Source organism: Gambusia affinis, linkage group LG04 (genome assembly GCF_019740435.1).
Source record: "Gambusia affinis linkage group LG04, SWU_Gaff_1.0, whole genome shotgun sequence".
Classification (NCBI taxonomy): domain Eukaryota; kingdom Metazoa; phylum Chordata; class Actinopteri; order Cyprinodontiformes; family Poeciliidae; genus Gambusia; species Gambusia affinis.
Window position 1 is genome coordinate 12,246,333 of NC_057871.1, and position 21,574 is coordinate 12,267,906.

The 21,574-nt window shown below is 38.4% G+C and overlaps 1 protein-coding gene across 2 annotated transcripts in view; it reads right to left on the reverse strand.

The window, feature by feature from the left end:
* ntn1a (netrin 1a) overlaps positions 1–21,574 on the reverse strand; it is a 74,536-nt gene that overhangs the window by 18,990 nt on the left and 33,972 nt on the right. Inside the window, exons 3-4 of one of the 2 annotated variants that reach the window (XM_044115109.1) lie at positions 16,713–16,901; positions 7,135–7,284 (exon numbers count right to left, since the gene is read on the reverse strand). In XM_044115109.1, coding sequence (XP_043971044.1) covers positions 7,135–7,284; positions 16,713–16,901 — 339 coding nt within the window. The remainder of the gene's footprint in view (positions 1–7,134; positions 7,285–16,712; positions 16,902–21,574) is intronic. The other variant, XM_044115110.1, reaches the window with a different exon arrangement.

Consider the following 21,574-nt stretch of genomic DNA (forward strand, 5'->3'; position numbering starts at 1 on the left):
ATATACAGCACGGACATTGGGATGTCATTCGGACTAGAGACGTGTGGTCGGATGGTTACAAAGAGAGGAAGGTCATCCGCGCACAGAAGGGATCTCACTCCCAGAAGGAACAATAGCAGACATAGAGGAAGGTTACAAATACCTGGGAATATCACAAGCAAATGGCAACCTTGATGAGATCACAAGAAAAAGAGCCACAACCAAATACCTCCAACGAATAAGACAAGTCCTGAGAAGCCAGCTCAATGGCAAGAACAAGATCCGTGCAATAAACAGCTATGCCCTACCAGTAATCAGGTACCCTGCAGGAATAATTAGCTGGCCAAAGGAGGAGATACAGGCCACAGATGTTAAGACCCGGAAACTACTAACAATGCACGGAGGGTTCCACCCCAAATCCAGCACACTGAGACTCTACACGAACCGCAAAGAAGGAGGCAGAGGACTAGTGAGTGTGAGAACCACTATCCAAGACGAGACATCCAAGATCCATAGATACATCAGGGACAAAGCCTCAACAGACAATGTGCTCAGTGAATGTCTCAAACAATGGGGAACAGAACCTGAGGTGCCGGAGGAACCATCATGGGAGGACAAGCCCCTGCATGGGATGTACCACCGGCAACAACCAAGTGGCTGACATCAGAAAGTCCTACCAATGGCTGGAAAAAGCTGGACTGAAGGACAGCACAGAGGCCCTCATCATGGCACGCCCAGGAACAGGCCCTAAACACCAGAGCAATTGAGGCCCAGATCTACCACACCAGACAAGACCCAAGGTGTAGGTTGTGCAAGGAGGCCCCTGAGACAGTCCAACACATAACAGCAGGGTGCAAGATACTGGCAGGGAAAGAATACATGGAACGACACAACCAAGTGGCAGGCATAGTGTACAGAAACATCTGTGCAGAATATGGACTGGAACCCCCAAGATCAAAGTGGAAACACCCCGAAGGTAGTGGAGAATGACCGAGCTAAGATCCTGTGGGACTTCCAGATCCAGACAGACAAAATGGTGAGGGCGAACCAACCAGACATAGTCGTGGTGGATAAACAACAGAGGAAAGCCGTTGTGGTGGATGTGGCAATACCAAGTGACTGCAACATCAGGAAAAAGGAGCATGAAAAACTAGAGAAATACCAGGGCCTAAGGGAGGAACTGGAGAGGGCCTGGAAGGTGAAGACCACAGTGGTGCCTGTGGTCATCGGGACCCTCGGGCAGTCACCCCCAAACTGGAACAGTGGCTACAACAGATCCCAGGAACAACATCAGACATCTCAGTCCAGAAATGTGCAGTCCTAGGCACAGCCAAGATACTGCAGAACCCTCAAGCTCCCAGGCCTCTGGTAGAGGACCCGAGCTAAGAGGAAGAAGAATCACCACCCATGTGGGTGAGAAGGAATTTTTTTTTTTTGCATATATATATATATATATATATATATATATATATATATATATATATATATATATATCTATATATATATATATATATATATATATATATATATATATACATAAATGATCAGTATTGCTGTTGTTGTTAGGCTGATTTTAGGCATAACTTTGGCCAATAGATGGCAACAAAATGTGAACTAATTTTTGTTCTTTTAATTTCATTTAGTCCTTTCTGTTTAATTTTGAAACCTAGAATTTCAAATTAAATTCTTACCTGCATTTAGGCTATTGTTATGAATTTGCCAGCAAGCAGCCAATGGAGTTGTGAATATACTGCTAATGCCTGTTGATGCATTTTCAACACATATTAATCAAGTATCGTTTTAGAAGTTTGTAGTGGTCTGAATTATATCCAAGTGTGTCTAATTTTGGTCATTTTCAACATGAAAATAAATACAGTGTTTATTGTATGTTCTTTAAAATAAACAATCTCTACGTAATTTGCAATTTTCTTGACATCAAACACATTTCATTTTTATTGTGATTTTATTCATATAATTTTAAGTAATATTTAGTTTCTTTTTGTTTTTATGGCATAACACAACAACACTATGAAGATGATGTCTCATTTTGCTGCAGTTTTTAAAAGTCTGTTACTTGGAAAAAAGTTTGAAAACCAGAGGTTTCAGTCTATGCTTCAAAATGACAATAAATAAATGTAGTTTACTGAATAATAATGTTGTACATCAATAGTTGCAGTACAAATAACCGTTGCTTTTATATATAAAAGGAAAAACAGATCAAATTATCTGTTTTTGTGTAAATAACTAGATCCCATAAACGTGGAATATTTCTACTTAAGGTTTTCCTGCTGTGAGAATCTCATGTCCAACCCAACGAGTTGAAACATTAGGAAGAGATGTTCTTCACCAACACTGGGAGTGACCAAGCGTCATGTTATCAGTGATGGCTTTTCTGGGTCGTTCCACCATGACTGTAACCGGCGTATAGCCATTGTTAAGCCTCACATTTAACTTCAATTTAATAAAACAAAATCCACCAAACATCTTCTTGAGTGTAACACATTGGCACAGATGGATCTAGTTTTTGCTTAGTCCCTCAAGAGTTAGTATTAAACTGAGCACTGGATAAACCTGGCTACTGTTTAAATGATCAATTTAATCAATTTACACTCTAAGCTTGGGTCCAGAGGTAAAGACAGGTCAACAGAGCTGCTAGCCATTTGTATGTCAGGAAAGTTTGCTTCACTCAGTCACTTTGTCATAAACTGTCTCTTTAAGAGTGGGTACACCGTTTACACACAGGGAAATCATGCATAGGTAAGAGATCTCTTACTAAAAGAAACAAGAAGGCTAAAGAAGGCATATTAAAGACACATGCAAAGGAAAAGACACTGCGGGAAAAGGTGTGTAACAGTGAAGGTTTTGGATCTCAAGTAGGTGCTGGTATGTGATTCTCACAGAATGATGACCTTGAGTAAAAATACTCACTTTTCTAAGATTTGAAATCAAATGTAAAACGTGGTTTAACAGCTTTTATTTAAAGCACATCAACTTTTATTTCAAACATTAATTTGAATGCTGCTGAACACATTGAGACAGTTAGACTATTTTTATCTAAGCAATGATTTTACTGTTTTTTTTATCTTTCATTTTTAAAGTACATAGCACTTAGAATAAGATACATTCTTACCATTTTGCTCTTTATAAAATAACAGCGTATAACAAGCTTATAGTAGGCAGTTAGTTGAGCTATCTGCTCCGGTAGCCATCCTGAACTTTTAACTGAAACCTTTTGAAGCTTTAAAAGATAACTTCCCTAAAACTATATACCTAAGTAATTTACCAAATGAACTCAACACTCAAGATAAGTACCTTCTGAAAATAATACTGATAGCAGGAAAGCAATCAATAACAAGAAGGTGGCTCAGTGGGAGCCCACCGACGTTGTGTGACTGGTCAGCCATTGTTGAAGAAATACGTGAAATGGAAATGCTTACCTTCTCTATTAGACTCCAGGAAAACAAATTCCAAAAATGTTGGTCGAAATGGTTAATGTATAGGAATTCGAAAGTAAATTGAGTTATTGTTAACTTCATTATTCTGGGTACTGTAAGGACTTGGTAAGTCTGCAAATAAACTCTCACCTGTTTGACTCTTCATGGAACTCTACAAGCACTGTAATCTGTACACCTAAAATCTCTGTTTTAAGTTAATTTTTTTGTGATGTATTGCTGTCTTCACCCCCCCTTGGTGACCTCTCTGTTCAGATTGCTGTTCACTGTACTTGTGATTTTTTATTTTATTTTTTTTTTTTCATTTTATTTGATTTTTGTGTGTATGTGTTGTTTTGCTATGTATAAAAACTTTACCAAAAATAAAGTATAAAAAAAAAAAAAGATAACTTCCCTTTGTAGGACTGATGGATGGTGTTGTTTTAGTTTCCACATTTGTCTATTTTGGAGGAGAAAATGTGTAGTCGGTTTCTTTCATCAAAGTGACTTTATATCGCTACACATTAAGAAGGAATAGAAAGATTTTTACATCGAAAGGACTGGAAGACTGACACTCATAATTTTAACAGTTTTGAAATAAACTGTATAAAACTGGGATATAATTTGATGTTATACCCTGATTTTATTGAGTATTGATACCCGATTCCAACTTTCATCATTTCTAAATGCGATGGTGTGAAATGATCCCACACATTGTTTGTTCGCTCTTATTGACTATTTGATGAAAACAATCGCTGATGTACTACAAGGACCGGAAGCCCAAAAGTGACACAATGCTTCATCCTTATTCAATCACTGAGCCTATTATTGTCTCATGTTGATTTTTTTAAGTCTGCACAATCTCTGAGATACAATCTACATCTGTTTAAAATATAGTTAGTAAAACTTTGCTATAATAATAAAAGTCTGCACTCATTTTTAAATCATGTTTAACTCAAATATTAAATTCTTAATTTAAATGTTTAAGTTGATCCTAATCAAAGGAACTCCAGCACCTTGTCTATTATGGGAAGATTACCTGATTAATTGGATTAGATTTATTTTTATATTGAGTTTAAACGTCAGGTACTTTCTTAGATATTATTGGTGTAATTTAATTTGTATTTATATATATATATATTCTAATCATGGCTGCAACAGCCAAAATTAGAATATATTGAAGTTTAAAGTTGTGTTTATTACAATCAAATACTAGTCTAGTAAGAACAAAAGACATAATCTCACTGTACATGTCGATTTGTTACAAATGCTTGATTGTTTGAGTGGGTTTTGAATAAGAATGTATATACAGCGACAGAAAGCAGTTTCTCGTGTGCCGCCCATAGTCCATAAAGAATTTATTTAGGATTATTTAAGTGATGCTCTGTTTTAAGGTTGAACGATATTAACCTCTTACTTGAGTCTTCATTTAGCATAAATTCAGAGTAGTGAGTCCTAGAGGCTGAAGGCAACAGCTAGTCTGAGTGAGATCAAAATCAAAACAGACTTCTACCTTCTTAAAACAACTCTCGTCTCAAAATAGCCACAGAAGTTTATGTGAACACTAACATGTAACCTTTAAACTATTGGCACATTTGGATTGGTTGCTTATTTACATAGAAACCAACAATAATTTACACAGTATATGGAAGTAGGAGACCATGAAGTGTCCTGTGTGAAACAATGAGAACGCTAAAAGTAAACTGTGTCTGGTCAGATTAACTGTCTGATAAAAACATAAGGCAATTTAAAATGCTATAACATTTTTGGTTTTTACTCCACTTTATGTTTTGAGAGGATGAGTTTGACTAATGCTTGACATGTTTTCATTCTCAGTGTCACACAGGAAGATTACAAGCTGCCCCCATTTCATTTCAAATTCAAAAATACTTTTGTAACTCATATTATCCAAGATTCTTTAAAGAGTTTTTGAAGAAACTGATGATTGTGGACAGGAAGGATCTCCATAGTAGCCATAATTACAGCGGATCTGAAGAAGCCTCCAACTGAAGACACTCTGTTTTTGTATGGAAGAACAACCTCAAGGTTGTCTGTAATTTTCTTGGTTTTATTTAAATAATCATCTCATCTAATCGTCAGTGGTTTCACAGTCGTCCCCAGAACAGAATCAGCGTTCTTTATCAGGTTGTTGAGCATTTTTAAGTCCCTTTCTCTAATGCTGTTATCCCAACAGGTGATGGCATAAGAGAAGACACTCATCAACAGATTTATAGAAGATATGAAGCATCTTGTTGTGAACAGTGAAGGCCCTAACTGTTCCCAAGAAGCAGAGTCTTTTCTTTTTCTTCTGGAAGATGGTTTTATTGTTGCATTTCCAGTTCATTCTGTTGTTCAGGTGAACACCAAAGTATTTATACTCCTCCACTACTTCTCCTATGATGGAAATGGGGTTTGACCTAAACCTGTTTCTTTTTAAATCTACAGTCATCTCCTTTTTTGTTCACATTCAAGAAAGAGAAGATGATTGTTCCCACCTCAGATCTCTGTGCTCAGTTTATTGGCCATCTCTAGTATACTTGAAGACTGCAGAGTCATCTGAGTATTTCTGCAGATGACAGACGTCTGACTTCTGTCAGACTTGTGTTGAGAGTCTGAAGGACACTGAGTGAAAATAAATGGTCAGAGACCAGTGCCCTATGACACTCCTGCACTACTGATCAACCAGTTAGCCACACAATCCTCCATTCACCTTTGGTTTCTGTAAAAAAACTAACCAAAGCAAATGTGACAACATTTCATCGAGGTCGGATTTAAACCTATGACCTTAATTTAGTAAATAATGGACTCTAAGCTAACTCAAAACCTCCAACAAATGAATAGCTTGTATTTAATTTAATAACTCAAGAGCGCTGGCTCATTTAGTCACTTAGCTTCTGGTTATCACGTTGTATTGAACTTTAATAAGTGACTGCCAACAAACTACCATCAGGCAGGTTCAAAACCATATACTTTCTCTCAGATCATAAAAATTTGTGGAGGAAGACAAAAATTGGTAAAATACAAAAATGCTACAGAAATGTTTGTTTTCGTTACAGTTTTGTGAAATAACAGCCTAATTCATTTGTCAGAACCAAAAAAACTCAGAAAGAATGACTACTACCAGTACACACCCCGAAACAAAAAAACAATCTAATTAAAACATTTAAAAAGGTAAGAAAATGCTAATTTAAGGTGTAACTAGAGGAAATGTAAAGCTTACAATGCAAAATCTGGTTATATTCAAATAATTGACAAAATAAATCCTTAAAGTGACTAATGTCAACACAATGAATTATGTTGACATTAGTCACTTTAAGGATTTATTTTGAATCAATTAAGATGGACGGAGACAAAAGAATGCAAAATAAGACTCATTTGTACTAACTCTAAATGATTTCTAAATAAAGATGAAATTTTCTAAATGTTTTTACTTTTTATGGCATAAAAGTAAAAATGACATAATCCAATGGATACTATAATGGCACTGAAACACTGAAGGTTCATCAACAGCATCCAGAAAAACCTTTGATATTGTTTTTGAGGTCAGAGTTATTTTATGATGGTAGATGCCTGCTTTGGTTAAGCTAGCTGCTAGCATCAACTAGCATGAAACTGCAACACGAGTATTATGTGTGGATGGTAAAATAATAACTGCTTAAAGCATTTTAAGAGCTGGAGTTAGGCAAATTTGTGTCCTAACTTGATGTAGACTGCTTCCACGTACTTATGCAGGGGGCAATGGGCGAGCGGCTCTGCTGGTAGCCTTTAGCGCAGCGGTTGCACGTGATACCAGTCACGCCATCTTTACAGGGACATTGTCCTGTGGTTTGGTTACAGGTTTTGCCAGCAGCGCCCACGGGATGGCAATCACATGCTGTGAGGAAACAGAGGAAGAAAGAGAGGAACAGTAAGTGGTCTCACACACATACACACACACGCACACCCACACACGCCCACCCCCACACACACACAGGCACGCGCACATGAGGGAGTGGGGGGAACTAACAACAACTATGCAAAGAGAGTGCAGGTGGGTACACAGCATCGGTGCGGTGGCGGCAACAGGGTGGTGAGAGACATAGTGGAGGCGTTCACACAGAGGCACATCCAACACAACCAGCGTTACTACAAGACTAAATGAGAATCCAATTCTTAAAGGTTTACAGACGTCTTTGAGGTGTTTGTTGCAACAGCACCTCATCAGAATTGCATTAAGGCAAAAACATGTTGGTGTGTGACTGGTGTGTGTCGGGGGACGAGAAAAACTTGTGCATGTTTACCAAAATGATCAAATAATGGGGTATAATTCTGATAGCCTGTTTCTGATCAATGTCAGGCTTTGAACGAGAGCCCAAGACATCCTTCACTCTTCCTCCAGAAACTGGTTGGTGGGTGTGGGTGTGGTGAGTTGGTGGGTGTATCTGACACATATGCTCCAGGAATGTAATCATGTCTAAATTCCTCAGCCTAATCCAATCCTCTTTATTCATTTCGCGGCCAGGTTTGAAAGGAGTGTGCTACAAAAGTTCATTATTTTCTTCTATTCTGGGACATAAATAACTCTTAAGTCATCCTCAAAGTCGGAGCTGACATATTCATGTCTTACCATATTCCCCCCGCAAATCATTCATCACCAAACTTTCACTACTCCATGGCTCACACCATAAGTGTTTTATTTTCTGCTGATTTCCCAGAAATCCTGTGATGTTAAAACGTTCAGCCTCATTCACTACATGCCCCCCACCCTCTTCCTGCCATAAGATTTTCCTCTACGTTTTGTCACATGTCATTCTGTGAGCTTTCAGGGCTGCAGACGAATTAATGCTCTGTTTTTTTTTGTATTGTTGCTAATGATGGGACCTTTGTAAATCTTCTTTTGCTTTCTGAGAACCTAACTGTGCAGCTCACATGCAGACTTACAGCTTCAAAAACAATGAGTTCATTCCATTGGACTGACTTCAGTCTTTAATATGTATTAACGTCAAAAGAAATTAATACTGAGCCCTGTCCACATGCTTAAAATTCCAGATCTCTACTGTAGTTGCCCTGGAGTTTATGAGGGGGCTTAATCTGAATCAGAGAAGATAATATTATGCAACTGCTTCTGAATGAATTAAATCATTTTAATAAAAGTTGACATGTCCAAATGCAATGTGCTTTTTAATCTTTGCTTTGACTTAGTGCAGTGATATCACTGCCATTCAATATGCTGCTTAAGGAAAACAAAACTCACAGGGTGATACATTATGTCTTTATAGTTCTTTGGCACAAGTACAACTAGTGGTAGATTGCCTTTAGCTGTATGTAGAAAAAATGTTGTAAACTATGTGCAGAGTAAAATGCAAACAAGTTAAATGTGATGTGGGACTAATGAGCAACATGAGCCAAAAAACATAAATTGTCTAGGCCAATGGATCTTTGCTTTCCAGAAATATCTGAAAGCAGAAGAGGACATTTCTAAGTAGAAGCTGAAGTAGATCAGAGCAAACCAGGAAATTGTAATGGTGGCTGAATGTCATTAAACACAACTATGTGCTCTAGTTATAAGTTTGATTCCTAAGATTAATGTAGTTCTCTTTGATGAGGCTAACTTCGCTTAGCTGAACCAGCTAATGTATGTCTCTACTTTCTGTACTTGGAAACACTGTAGCTCACATAATAACTATTTAAAACTAACAATAACTATATGAAATATATAATTTTCCTTCCACTTCACATCCATGACCTGCTTTGTATCTGTTTTTCATAAAAACAAATTATACATTAATACATATTTATGCATACATACAAGCTGAGCAGTTATAATGCAAAATTAAGGTGTGGTTCAGGTTACATAATATTTTTATTTTATGACAAAACAAAACTAACTGAAAAACTGGTAACAATTCATTTTACGGGATGTCAAATAAAAACTGACATGACACTGTCATAACATCTGTCATGAAGATGAAGGAGACTTCATGAATGTTTATGACTGTTGTCATGAAATGTCATTTGGTAATTAATGACACTTTTAAAGCAAATTTGCAATAAAACTTGGATTAAATGTCCACTCAAAGTGTCAATTTCGCATTACTTGGTAAATAATGACACTTTTAATCCAAAATTGCATTAAAACTTGTATTAAAAGTCCATTAAAATGGTCAACTTTGCATTATATGTGTCATTATTTACCGTCAAATAAAGTGTTACCGGAAAACCCAAGTGGATTGTAGTTACTTTTTAAAAATGTATAGGTTTCCTTTATGATCAAGTGAATGCTATGACACAACTCTGCTTTACGTTTGTGGAAGTGGTCTGTGTCCCAGCAGGCCTCCGACTATCTATAAAACTCTCTTTTTTTTATCTCTATTGCCTGTTTCCTGAGCTTCAGCTCCTGTTGCTGCTCTTATCAGTCCTTGGTGTGTGTGTGTGTGCTGTTCACCCCTCTTATCGCACTCATTCTAGTCCTCCCACAGACTGTGTGCCTACTACTACCTACATCAGACCAATCTGTCACCGCTTTCATTGAGCGCGGCTGGGCAAACTGAGCAAACTGAGCAAACACTCCCAGGGAGCTCGCTAAGCAGCGTTTAGACCAGCACGGCACGTCCTCAGGCCAGTAAATCCAGGGGAGCATGTCGGGAGGAGAGGTTTTGAGGATAGAGGGAGTTTGCGGTGGGTTATGTTTTTAGGAGCATGTGATGGGAACCATAAAGCCCAGCATCGAGCCTGCTTGTAAATCAAGAAGCACATGGCATGCAGGTGGAAAGCGCTCCCTCTCCTCTTCTTTCGTCACCTTTGGTCTGCCTCACTGAATGACTCTCCTCTCTGTCCTGTCAGATGCTCTACGGCTAGATGACACAGCTGCTGTGTCAATGACTGGCTCACTCCAGGGGTGTGAGTGAGAGTATGAAGTGTGTGTCCACTTCAGGGGCTAAGTGGCTGATTCATGGCTACCACTCCAGATGGCTCGGAGAGATATGGGAACCAGAAAGGAAAGGTTCCCTTTCTCTCTTATAAGGAACAAGGCAATGACAAAAAGCTAATGCAGGGGTTATATCTTACTGTAACTACAAAAAGAGTCTCTTCCTGCCAGGAGTTGTGCATAAAAAAAGGGTGTAGAGACCTTTCCAAAATCGGGCAATGTGTGATTTCACAATATGCCCATCATTCACCATAAAGTAGATGTTTGAAGTCTGAACTGCATTCCCGTTTTGGTTTGAGCTCAGTGTGCCAGTAAGAGGAATTTGTTGGACCTGGAATGCAGCCAGTCGAACCAAGTCTGTGTTAGATTATAATTAGATCTCAGCTCCTCCCTAAAGTGTCTGTAAAGAGCAAAAAGAAAGAAAGAAAACTGCATCGACTTCAAGGACGGCAAACTTTCTATCTGCAACAACTTCAGTATTTTATTGATGACAATAAATGGCCTCAAGACTGATTTCTTTTGGTAGCAATAAGTAGCAAGGTAAAAAAAAAAAACCTTAATCAAATTGAAGACCTATAGTGAAGATTTCACTCTGATTAAGACATGAACCATACCTTAATTTTGCATTATCAGGCTGCTCAACGTAATAAAAATAGATAAGCTACATGCTACTGCCAAAAACTATGTATTAAATTGGTGTTTTACATGAAAAACAAACACAAAACAGGTCATGGATGTGAAGTGGAAGGAAAATGATACATGGTTTTCAAATCAGTTTTAAATAAAACCCTGAAATGTTAAAAATGCAGAATTATTCAGGGGTCAGTATTCTGTAGACGCACCCTTTGCTTTATAGTTTCTTTTAGTTATCCCCCCCATTCTTCTTTACAAAATATCTCTAGCTTAATCAGATCAGACAGAGAGAATTTGTGAATATTGATTATCAACTCTTGCTAAAGATGCTCAATTGGGTTTGGACCTGGACTTTGAGTAGGCCAATTTCAAAAGACGGCACTCCACACTCTACGGTTTGTCACAAGATAAATCCTCACCGCAGTCTGACTTAACTCCATCTACCAAGTCCAACCAGCTTCTCTGCCTCTGCTGAATGAAACCTTTCTCATAGCATGATGCTGCTATCACCATTTTATCATGATGAATATGGACTTCAGAAAGTGGTTTGCAGTATTGAGTTAACTCTTTGCACGTGGACTAAAAAGGTTTTGGGTTGGATCTGACTAGGACACTCTGCTCCAAATGTCTGTTTGTGAAAAAGCAAAACTTTAAGGTCTATAAAAGTCTATAAAAGTCAAATTTGTGAAGAAAATGACTAAGAGCTTCCCCATTAACAGATTCCTAACCCCACTTTAACTTCTTCAGAACTTTCTCCCCGGCCCATCTTCTTTGTTCGTTGGTCTTCGTGATGTTGGCAGTTCACTAACACTCTTTAATAAAACTCTGTTCACAGAACAGCTGGATTTATGCTGACGTTACTAGTTGCAATTAGTTGCAGTGAATTTTAATTCAAAGCATCGTATTAAATGGGGCTGAAATGCAAAATTGAATTGTGTATGTGTAAAAAATCTTTTTTGTTGTGTAAGACAATAAAATCACGTCATTCATTGAATTTTGTGGTTGTGATGTAAAGATATTGCTGGCGTAGCAGACAGCAGATTTAAAATCGTCTTTAAGTAAAAGCCTTAGCTGTCATGTTTTTGATTTTGTATAATTCTGCTTTTAAAATCAGATAAGAACACTTAAACTCGAAACTGTGGAGTCTCCGCTTTAAAGGTGAAGGCAGCATAATTTTTTTTCAGGTTTTGCTTATCTTCCTTTTTCCAACCAAACTTTACGTATCTGTCAAATCCCATCAGTGTGTTTAAATCCAAACCCTCAAAGAGTCAGAAACACGAGTAAAAGACGACTGAAAACTCATTGGAGTTTACGCTCTCACTCTAAGAGGGGTGAATCTCTAACTCTTGGCATGTGAATGAAGCCACCAGGCAGGGTTCGCTATCCGCTCACTGCGGCCTCCGTTGGAAATGAGCCACTTTTCTGAGGGGATTATATTACCGCTGTGCTCCCTCGCTTTCTTGCGGGTCCCTCAGCACAAGGCTTTCTATTTTTGATTTCAGTAAATCACCAAAACCTCTTAATCGATGTCACTTTGTTCCAGCTTCCACACTGTTTGAGGAGTGGGCATGAAAGTAGTTTTGCAGCCTGGGTTTCATCAAATTATCTTGAGTTAGAATGTGGTTAAACTGAGGCGGGAGTTCGCCGGAGCATGAAAGTGTCCAACGCAGGGAAGAAAGCAGCGTGTGGTAACTTTGTTCACCAGCAATTAGACCATGTAAAACAGGGATCTCCGAATTTGTTAGCAGTAATGCTCCAGATTTAGCTAACAAAAAATGTTTTGTTAGCCCATTTATGTTTTGTGTCATTTGTCAGTTTGGGGTAATTGCAGTCGATTCTTTATTATAAGTCTATTTTGATGTAACTGAATCCCCGGGTTGAATGTGGACAGTGTTTGCTTATAATCACACAGGGCCAGGGAGAGGTGGGAGGTGCATGCACTCTGGCAATTTTCATAGATTAAATTGAACAAAACCGTTTTGGGTGAGCCGATGATTTCTTAAACAATGATGAAATCTGTTTATGCTTCACTACGGAGCAAACGTGAACGAGTCGAGGGGAAATAAATCCCAAGTGTGGGTGAGAGGATTTAGTTTTTTTACATCGCTTGTAATGAGAGTATGCCGTGACCACGCTCTGGCTGCAGGCCTGCGGGACTATCATTATCCCAAAGCAATAACATTATTTTAAATCATATCCGAGAATGGTGCTGGTATTCTGCAAAGGTTCTGGGTAAAAGGTTTCTTTCTCTTTTTAAATATTCTTTTTATTCAGATTCAGATCATGTAAAAAAAAAAGGGTAAATATACCTTAATATTTTAATATATTTAGAGATTGTCAGAAGCCAACAGATTAATCCAGAAGCACATACTCCGCATCTTTTTCCCTCCAGATGTCAGGTGTACAAACCAGGCACATTTTTCACCGCTTTCGACTCGCTGTTTTGACTTCCTGTCAGGACTCATTTCTCCATTTTCCCTAACAGCATGTTAGTAATCTGACTTGTGTGAAAACAAATTTCCATGTTGGTCACTGGTGGTTCTTTCCTCATTCCTGCTGACATGCTGGGGGCAGTTTTATTTACTCCAGTTTACTCCTGTCTGAACTTTCCCTCCTGTTTTGCTGTGAGAATTTGGTCCGTCTGTAAAGTGGTTATGTTCAAAATCTGAAGGGATCGCTGGGAAAAGCAACCACATCATAAATCAAACGCAGCACGTTTAAATGGAGGAACATCTAGAATAAACTCAGTTGATTAAACTGAGTTATAAAAAAAAACTGTGCCATCTAACCTAAAACCACGTTCTTCATGTTGTTTCATAAACTCATTTGGTGAATTAATGATCTAAAAAAACTGCTGATGATTAATTTATTTACATCTGAGAGACAGTAAATGATTAAAAAGCTATCCGTTTAAATACTTTGGCAGAATTACAGTCTAAATTGTGTAAGTCAGCAAAAAGCAAATAAATTCTCACTTTTTCTGACGAATCCTTTTATTTTTTTTTATCCTGTCTGGTATGAATTAAACGTAGTGAACTTTGCCTACAATCACAACTTGACCAAGAAATGACTGAAAATTAATCAAATTTAATTATTTGGCCCATTAATCATCCAAATTGTCTAAGGAGTGAAATTCTCCTTCCCCAAAAAAATATCTTCGTTTATGATGATCACTTGATTTGCTTACGTTTTAACAGATTAACCAATTGAATACAATACATAAATAAATAAACACCAAACACACACAAAAGCATCTAGCAGAATGATTCCCTGAATTACTTAAAGCTTCAAATGGCGAAAAAAAAAAAACTTCACTTATGATGACGACTATTTCCATTTTATCTTTTTTATGACTAGATATAGTACATTTTTTAGCCCTTCACAACTTGACTGCACAACAATTAAAAATGAATAACATTTGATAATTTTGCACATTCGTCATATAAATTATGTATGGCATCAAATGCCCTCACTTCTGCTGATGTCTACCTCAACTCACCTCTTAATAAACCACCGAATAAAAGCAAAAACTAAAATATAAAAATTTTACCATTTGGCAGAAAAGTTCTCCAGGCTTTGCAAGTCATTAAGTGACAAAGAGATTTATTTTGACTACTTTTTTCATTCTCTTTGGTAATAGTATATACAGTGAATTTGGCCTCCAAACCCAACTTGAAAACAAAATAAATGAAAAGGAGAAAAATCTGATCATTTTCAGGTTAATCAACTAAATGATGTAAGGCCTCAAACAGCAAAAACAGGAAAAAACCCAGAAAAAAAATGCAGAAAAGTCACTGCCTTGTCTGCCTTGCTTACTTCATGTATGGTATTTAGTAAATGGAATAAATGAATAAAAAAAAAATCTAATTATGTCTTTTGGCAGATTAATCATTTAAATTAGATAAGAAACCTTATTTATGCTAATGACTAGATAATCTACATTCTGTCTGTTGTGTGTTAAATACAATAATTTTTCACAACTTGACCACACAAAAAACAATAAAGTAACAAAGTGAGGAAATTCAGCTGATGGAAATTCAGATAGTAAAACTATTTACATATGCTAACGACTATTTATATTCTTTCTGCTATATAGTAAAGATAGATTAAATACAGTCACTTTTGCCAACGATTTGGCAAACCTTGCTTCATTTTATTGCAGCGATGAAAAGCACAGAAAGAGCATAAAGCTGTAACTTCACTTTTATAGGAGCAAAACTGAATGTGAATCTTGAGAGGCCAACACATGAGACGGGACTTTAACACGTAACACACACAGAGCAAGAGTGTGTTACCAAAGTAACACACTCTCCTGCAACACGCAGCAGAGGATGGGGTTAACAATACACTCTGTCCTGTCGTGATGAATCGTGTGTTTGCATTCCTGGCCGGCAGACTAGGCCCAAAGCCACAGAGGGTGTTAAAAATCACCTTAGGAATATTTATCATGAGTGACTGAGCTGAGGGTGGATAAATCTAAAGAATTGTGTTGTGCAAAAAAAAAGGAAAGGTGTTTGATATGCTTGCAAGAAGCAAGGAATCCGGTGGAGCCGAGTGCAGCGCAGGTGATGCTCCCTTGCGTTAGTTTGATTAATGTTCTGTCACTGAGGCATGAAGCGTGTCAGACAGCTGTGAAAAAAATTAAATTTCTAGCAGAGAAAGGTTGAAAAGGAGGAACATCTCCTCCGAGGACGTATCATTTTCTCCAGAGCTGGATTACTCTTTGAGTACAGCTGAATGAAAAGCCCTGTCTCATCTAAACTAACATCACATTCTTCAACCTGTTTCATTGATGTTTTCCTACATGATGTCTTTCAAACTGACTGATGGCTCCGTTTATTTATTTACTTCCTGCTGAGTGACAAAAGAAAACTGGGGCTTAAATTGTCAGCAGGCAGCTAATATTTCTTCGTGGGGCGCCTTCAGAGGCGGCGGCTCTGAAATCCTCCAGCAGGTATCCGTTTCTTGTGTATGCGTGCACGAGTTCTGCCGTGTCCCTCGGCTTGTTTGTGCAGGGATCGGACTCCTGTTATCTTTCCCTGCAGCTATAGAAGAGGTGAGAAAACACATTCTCCCCCTCCTCCACTTCTTCCTCTTCTACCACCTCTCTGTCTTTGACCCTTATTAGCCGCGGTGAGGGTTGGTGGCAGGCGATTCATTCAGTGGTGAGTTGTGAGCACACCTGTGTAGGGGTGTGTCCCCCTCTCCCATCATCCTTCCTCCTGCCATCTTTCATTCCCTCGCTGCTTCTCCAACCCTGACTTTTGCTTTGTTGCTGCCTTTTCCCACCACTGTTCCAGTTGCCTCTCGTTCATCTGTGGTCCGTACGGGGGATCACTTAGCGCCCCTGCTCTATTTGTTTTGCTTGCCCTGTCATCCCCTCACCCCGTTCAAAATAAGCCAAATTACTCTGTCAATGAGGGAATGCCCGGGCTGATCCCACCCAATGCCACCCTGACCTCCCCGATCCCAAACGACCCCCCAGCTCATCGCTGTTGATGGAAGAGGTGAAACTGGATCAGCAATTAAAATCCTTCCTCTAAAACTCTAACTCATCAGGGGGGGGAAAAGGCAACAAGGAAATCAAATCATACTGCTTTGATACGGATTTGATTAAAGCTGCTTTTTGTTCCTTCAGTCTCTGGAAAACCACACACACACACACACGCACACGCACACCCACACACACACACACACACATGATGAAACTTTACTGAATGGTTCAACAGCGCTCCTGTAAAAGACTGAAACGGGCCCTGTACCTTTGCAGGCCTTCCTGTGTGTGATGGGCTTGGACAGGTCTCTGTAGTAGCCCTCCTTGCAGTAGTGGCAGTGCCGACCTGCTGTGTTGTGCCGACAGTTGAGGCAGACTCCTCCGCTCTTCCTCCCCGACAGTTTGTACAGCTCCATGTTGAATCGGCACCGTCTGGCATGGAGGTTGCAGTGGCAGGCTGTGTAAGGAAAGCAACAAGGTTCAAATCTTTTAGTGAGAGTTTTTGAGACTCGGATCACAGAGCAACAGCTTTTTTAAATTAACTTCTACTCTTATATGTTGCTGCTGTGTATTTTAAGAGTGAGAAGATTAAAAAAACATATATATTGTTTAAACTATCGTCCCAACAAGCTGAAACTAACTAGTATTATCAAGCTTTTTATTATTCTTTTAAAAAATCTTTTTTGGGCTATCGGTTGAGGTGTGCATAAATCCTGAAAAACATGCAACAACAAAAAAAAATGAAAGTTAACAATAACTGTAACATTTATGATCCTAGAGTTGTGTCAATTTAACTTCAAGACATTAATGTCTAAAAACTTGGCTTAAAAAAGCAGAACCAACAACACTCCAAAGTCATAAAACTATCTGCTCTGGTCAGATGAATTATTTGGATCCAAGTTTCCTCATCTGTTAGCCATTAAGTCTAATTTTAATAAGGTGTTTACAAAGTATTAGATAAGAACGGGCTGAATTCAAATTCACAACATTCTTTGCCAAGTTTTATTTGTAAAAAAAATAAATAAAAAAAATATTTTCATCTGTTTCACAATTATGTTCTAGTCTCTTTATCACATAAAATTTAAATAAAATACAGAAATTATACGAATTAAGCTCTCATACTAAATATGAAATTTATATTGATAAAAGGTTAATTCTTCAAGATTTTCCACGAATGTGGAATGTAAATCAATTTAAACCACCAGGATAAAAAAAGCTGCGATTCAGAAACACCACAGTAGATTCCCAGGAAGTTTAAACTTGGGGACTAATGAGGTGAAGGATTTCATCTTCTTCCTAACTCTTTATCTCACTTTTTCCTTTTATCAGTGTCCTCTGTTCCTCTCCAGAGTGCATGCTGTACTGTACCAAACAGAAGACGAAGGCCTGGAAATACCATTCCTACATTCCCACTGAATCCCTGTGAGCGTGTGCGAGAGCTCCCTCTCTGCCGCTTGTTTACTGGCGAGTAAAGTTGCCAGAGCTGAGTTTAATTAGCCAGCTAATGTTTATTCATGACTTTTTGGCAGAGGAGAGACGCAGACATGCCCAGCTTCATTAGGGCCCGGCCGTCCGAGACTCCAGTCTTCCTCCACTGGCACCACAGACAGATTCATGCATTATTAACAGCTGTACTTCTAATACGGTTTGTGGCTCAGCTGTGTGTGTTCACGCACATTACCTCACAGGGATATAAAGTTGGAATATATTGATCCCAAGTTATAGAAGTTGATCGTTTCATCTGTCCATAGTTTTTCAGTGTTACCTCTTTATGTAGGAAAACCTGAAGGATAACAAACCAACGCCTCTTTGAAGCATTTCTCTTCCTGATGCCTAAATTGTGCTGACTTTTTTTTTCTTTCTTGAATATTTGTGTCTGTTTGAGACGTACGAGATATTTTCGCCCCAAGGACCCAATTACTGTATCTAAATCTCTCATACAGTAAACAAACAGACTGGCTCTGTGTGTTGTCAGTAGTACCTTCTGTATGACTGCAGAAGTTTAGTCAGTGAGACTTATGGACTTTTCATGCTTAACTTACAACAGCTAAGATTTATAACACAAAAAAATATCTTAAAAATAGTTTTTTCCTAGATGACAGCTTGAGATCACGGGTAAAGAATATTTTTAACCCTCCTGTGGTCTTAGAGAGATGCGGGGAAGCAGCGGGGCTGTCCCGTCCAAATGACCCCATCTCTTAAGACCGTGGGAGGTTAAAGGGCACATCAGCTGTGTTTGATACTCTTCCTCATGGTGTCATCTGATTGGACTGATGGATTAGATGCTTATAATTTCTGTCCTGTGCCACTTTGCACCTTTAGAGTTTAGGTCTAGACTTTTCTGGCTATTATAGCTGATCTTCTACGGGACATTTCATATTAAAAAAGGCCTCAGCTTTATGCATGTGCTAGTATGAGATTCTTGTGGCATGCCAACATTGAATAAAAATAACATTCCCTATTAGTGAATTTGCCAAATTCCATGTGCAAAAAATGTAAAACATGTTAGCATTGAACATTCTTAACATTTGCTGTGGGAAAGTACATTTTCCCTTTGCAGATTTTCTACAGTTTTTGCTTCTTTTTTTTAATCACAGGTAAATGATTCAGACTCTCAAACAAATTTTAGCACTTGTTAAAGATGCTTTACTAAAAACAAAATTTAACTTTTAGGGAAAAAAAGTAATCCAAAGCAGCCTCACGATGTCAAACAGTAATTGCTCCCAACACCCAATTAGTGAAATAATCAATTTCCCAGGAATCCCTGGCTTACCAAAATTATTCCAAGAGCGCACCAATGACTCGTGCAGTAGTAGCTACATCTGAAGCTCTGCAAGTTGAGTTGCCTCATTGACTCCAGTGTTTGTGATTAAAAGCCTGTTCAGGACCAGGATGACATGCTTTACTGATGACATGAATAATCTTGCTTTCTAGCAGAAAACACTGCAGGAAGATGACCCTACGACATTTTAAACTCATGAACTCTTTGTTAATGCAGCAGAGGTATAATCTGAAACACACCAGCAAGCCTGCCTCCAAACAAAATGAAGAAGTTGTTGTTTTCTGATGTCGCATGTGCATCAGATTTATGGGCGAACTAGAAACATGCGAATACAAAGGTTCTGACAGGAACCTTAGAATGTAAAGACAAAGTGATTAATTGGGTTTATATTTTTAACACCTTATTATCTTAGTAATTGAGTAAGCATTGTTATTTAATTACCTTTGTATTCCCGCCAGAATGCAAAGGTTCTGGCAGGAAGCTTCGTATGTAAAAAGTGATTGTTTAAATTTTTAACACCTTATAATTTACATAATTAATTAATCAAAATTAGCGTGTGAAATTCCCAGTCCTAACTGGTAACAAATTGTAACACAACCAGTTATTTACTTTAGTTTTTTTACATGGGGCATGCTGATTTTACTTTTGATTTGACTTTTATGCACTTATCCTTATAATTTATCATACTGGACATGAAATGGTTTGTTAACAGACACAAAATGGAGATAATTTGGGACAAATTCCCAATGATAAGCTATAAAACAGGGAAGGGCAAAGTTGGTTTTAGCATCTTATTTTATAATTCATATTTTTTCTGTTATTTCCAGGCATGTAGTGAAACAAATTTCCAACTTTTTTTTCACAGAAACATTTCACGTGTCCAGTGGAATCCCCCTCAAGCCCACCAACAGCCACAACCTGATACAGCCAACCTCACAGACGCTGATGAATAAAAATGCACCTGAGTTTTACTCATAGATATTGTGTGACCACGCTGCCTTTTATTCCACAATGGATTCAATTCTTTCCAGTTTGGACAGCGCTCAAGTGTCTCATTGTGCTGAAGACATCAAGCCCAACACCAATGTGGCCTGGGAACGCCATGAAGCGGGCTCCGTCTTTCTCAGACTCTGGCTGCAGGGCGCAGCTAGTCAGCACTACTCTGTGCATGCCTGCAGGTAACAGGGATCCCTGCAGAAGGTGTAAAGCTGGTGGAGGATCAGTGTAAAGCCTTAGACCAGCAGACAGGTTTCTGTTACACCTCAAGGATTGTTTCACACCCTCACTCAACAGGGCTCCAGAGAGAATAATGCCGTTGTGCTGGAGGGCACGGCGGTTATACAGAGGAGCTGCTATTAAAATTGCTTGAGAAAGTGTGAATCTGAAGTTCACATTGTGTTTCAGCCTATTATGACTCTTAAGCATGAACAATGAAGAACCACTTTATCTTGGCAATAAGCGTCACGCAAGCTCTTTTAAATGTGACGTTCGTCTAAAGCCCTTCAGAAAATAACTTTAGGTTCACTTTTCTTCTTCACTTTCATGTCTGTCATAGTGCAGACTGTCTTAAAGACGATCCTGGTTTTATATCTTTACTTTTATATCTAATTCTTTTGTTACCCTCTATGGAACAAAGAAAACTGAGACCTTCTGATTAAAACAATTACATTTTATTTATTGACCTTAGCATTCCTCTTTTGTGCATTTGCGCTGAAAGGAAACAGCAGGATTTTTTCAATTTAACCACTGAAAGAAGACAATAAACTGTCAAAGCATTTGTTGAATGACATGTAGAGGATTGTTCTTAACAAGGTAAGGGGTTGGCTTGCTCCAGAATAAATAGTCGAGAATCATACCCACTATGCACCCGGATCAGCTGCCACATCACAGAACAATCGACTTTAGTTGTCAACGCACTCAGATGGACACAGACGGGTCTGAATGTTGTTCAGAGCAGCTTTGTGTGCCTCACACATAGCCGCTTCTCAAAAAGCAGCTGGAAATACAACGTTGAACTTTGGAAATGTGGCTAAAAGGGAGACGTTCACATGAAGATATCTACTGATGTCTAAAACTGGTTCAAAAGTTGCTCAGGGTTGATAAAAATCTGTCACCAACAAGTAAATCAAAACTGCACATTTTGTTAGCAAAGCTGTCCTTTGACAAGCCAGAACTGTTTTGTTTGCTGCACCCTGTAAATCAACATAGCCACATTTCTGTCTTTTAAACAATATTTTAGTAAAAGTTATGTGTGCTGTTTTAATCAAGTATTATCATCAGCAGTGAGAGAATCTATGCTGCTAAAATAAGACATATACCAACAACTTTAAAGTAAGAAGAAGAAATAT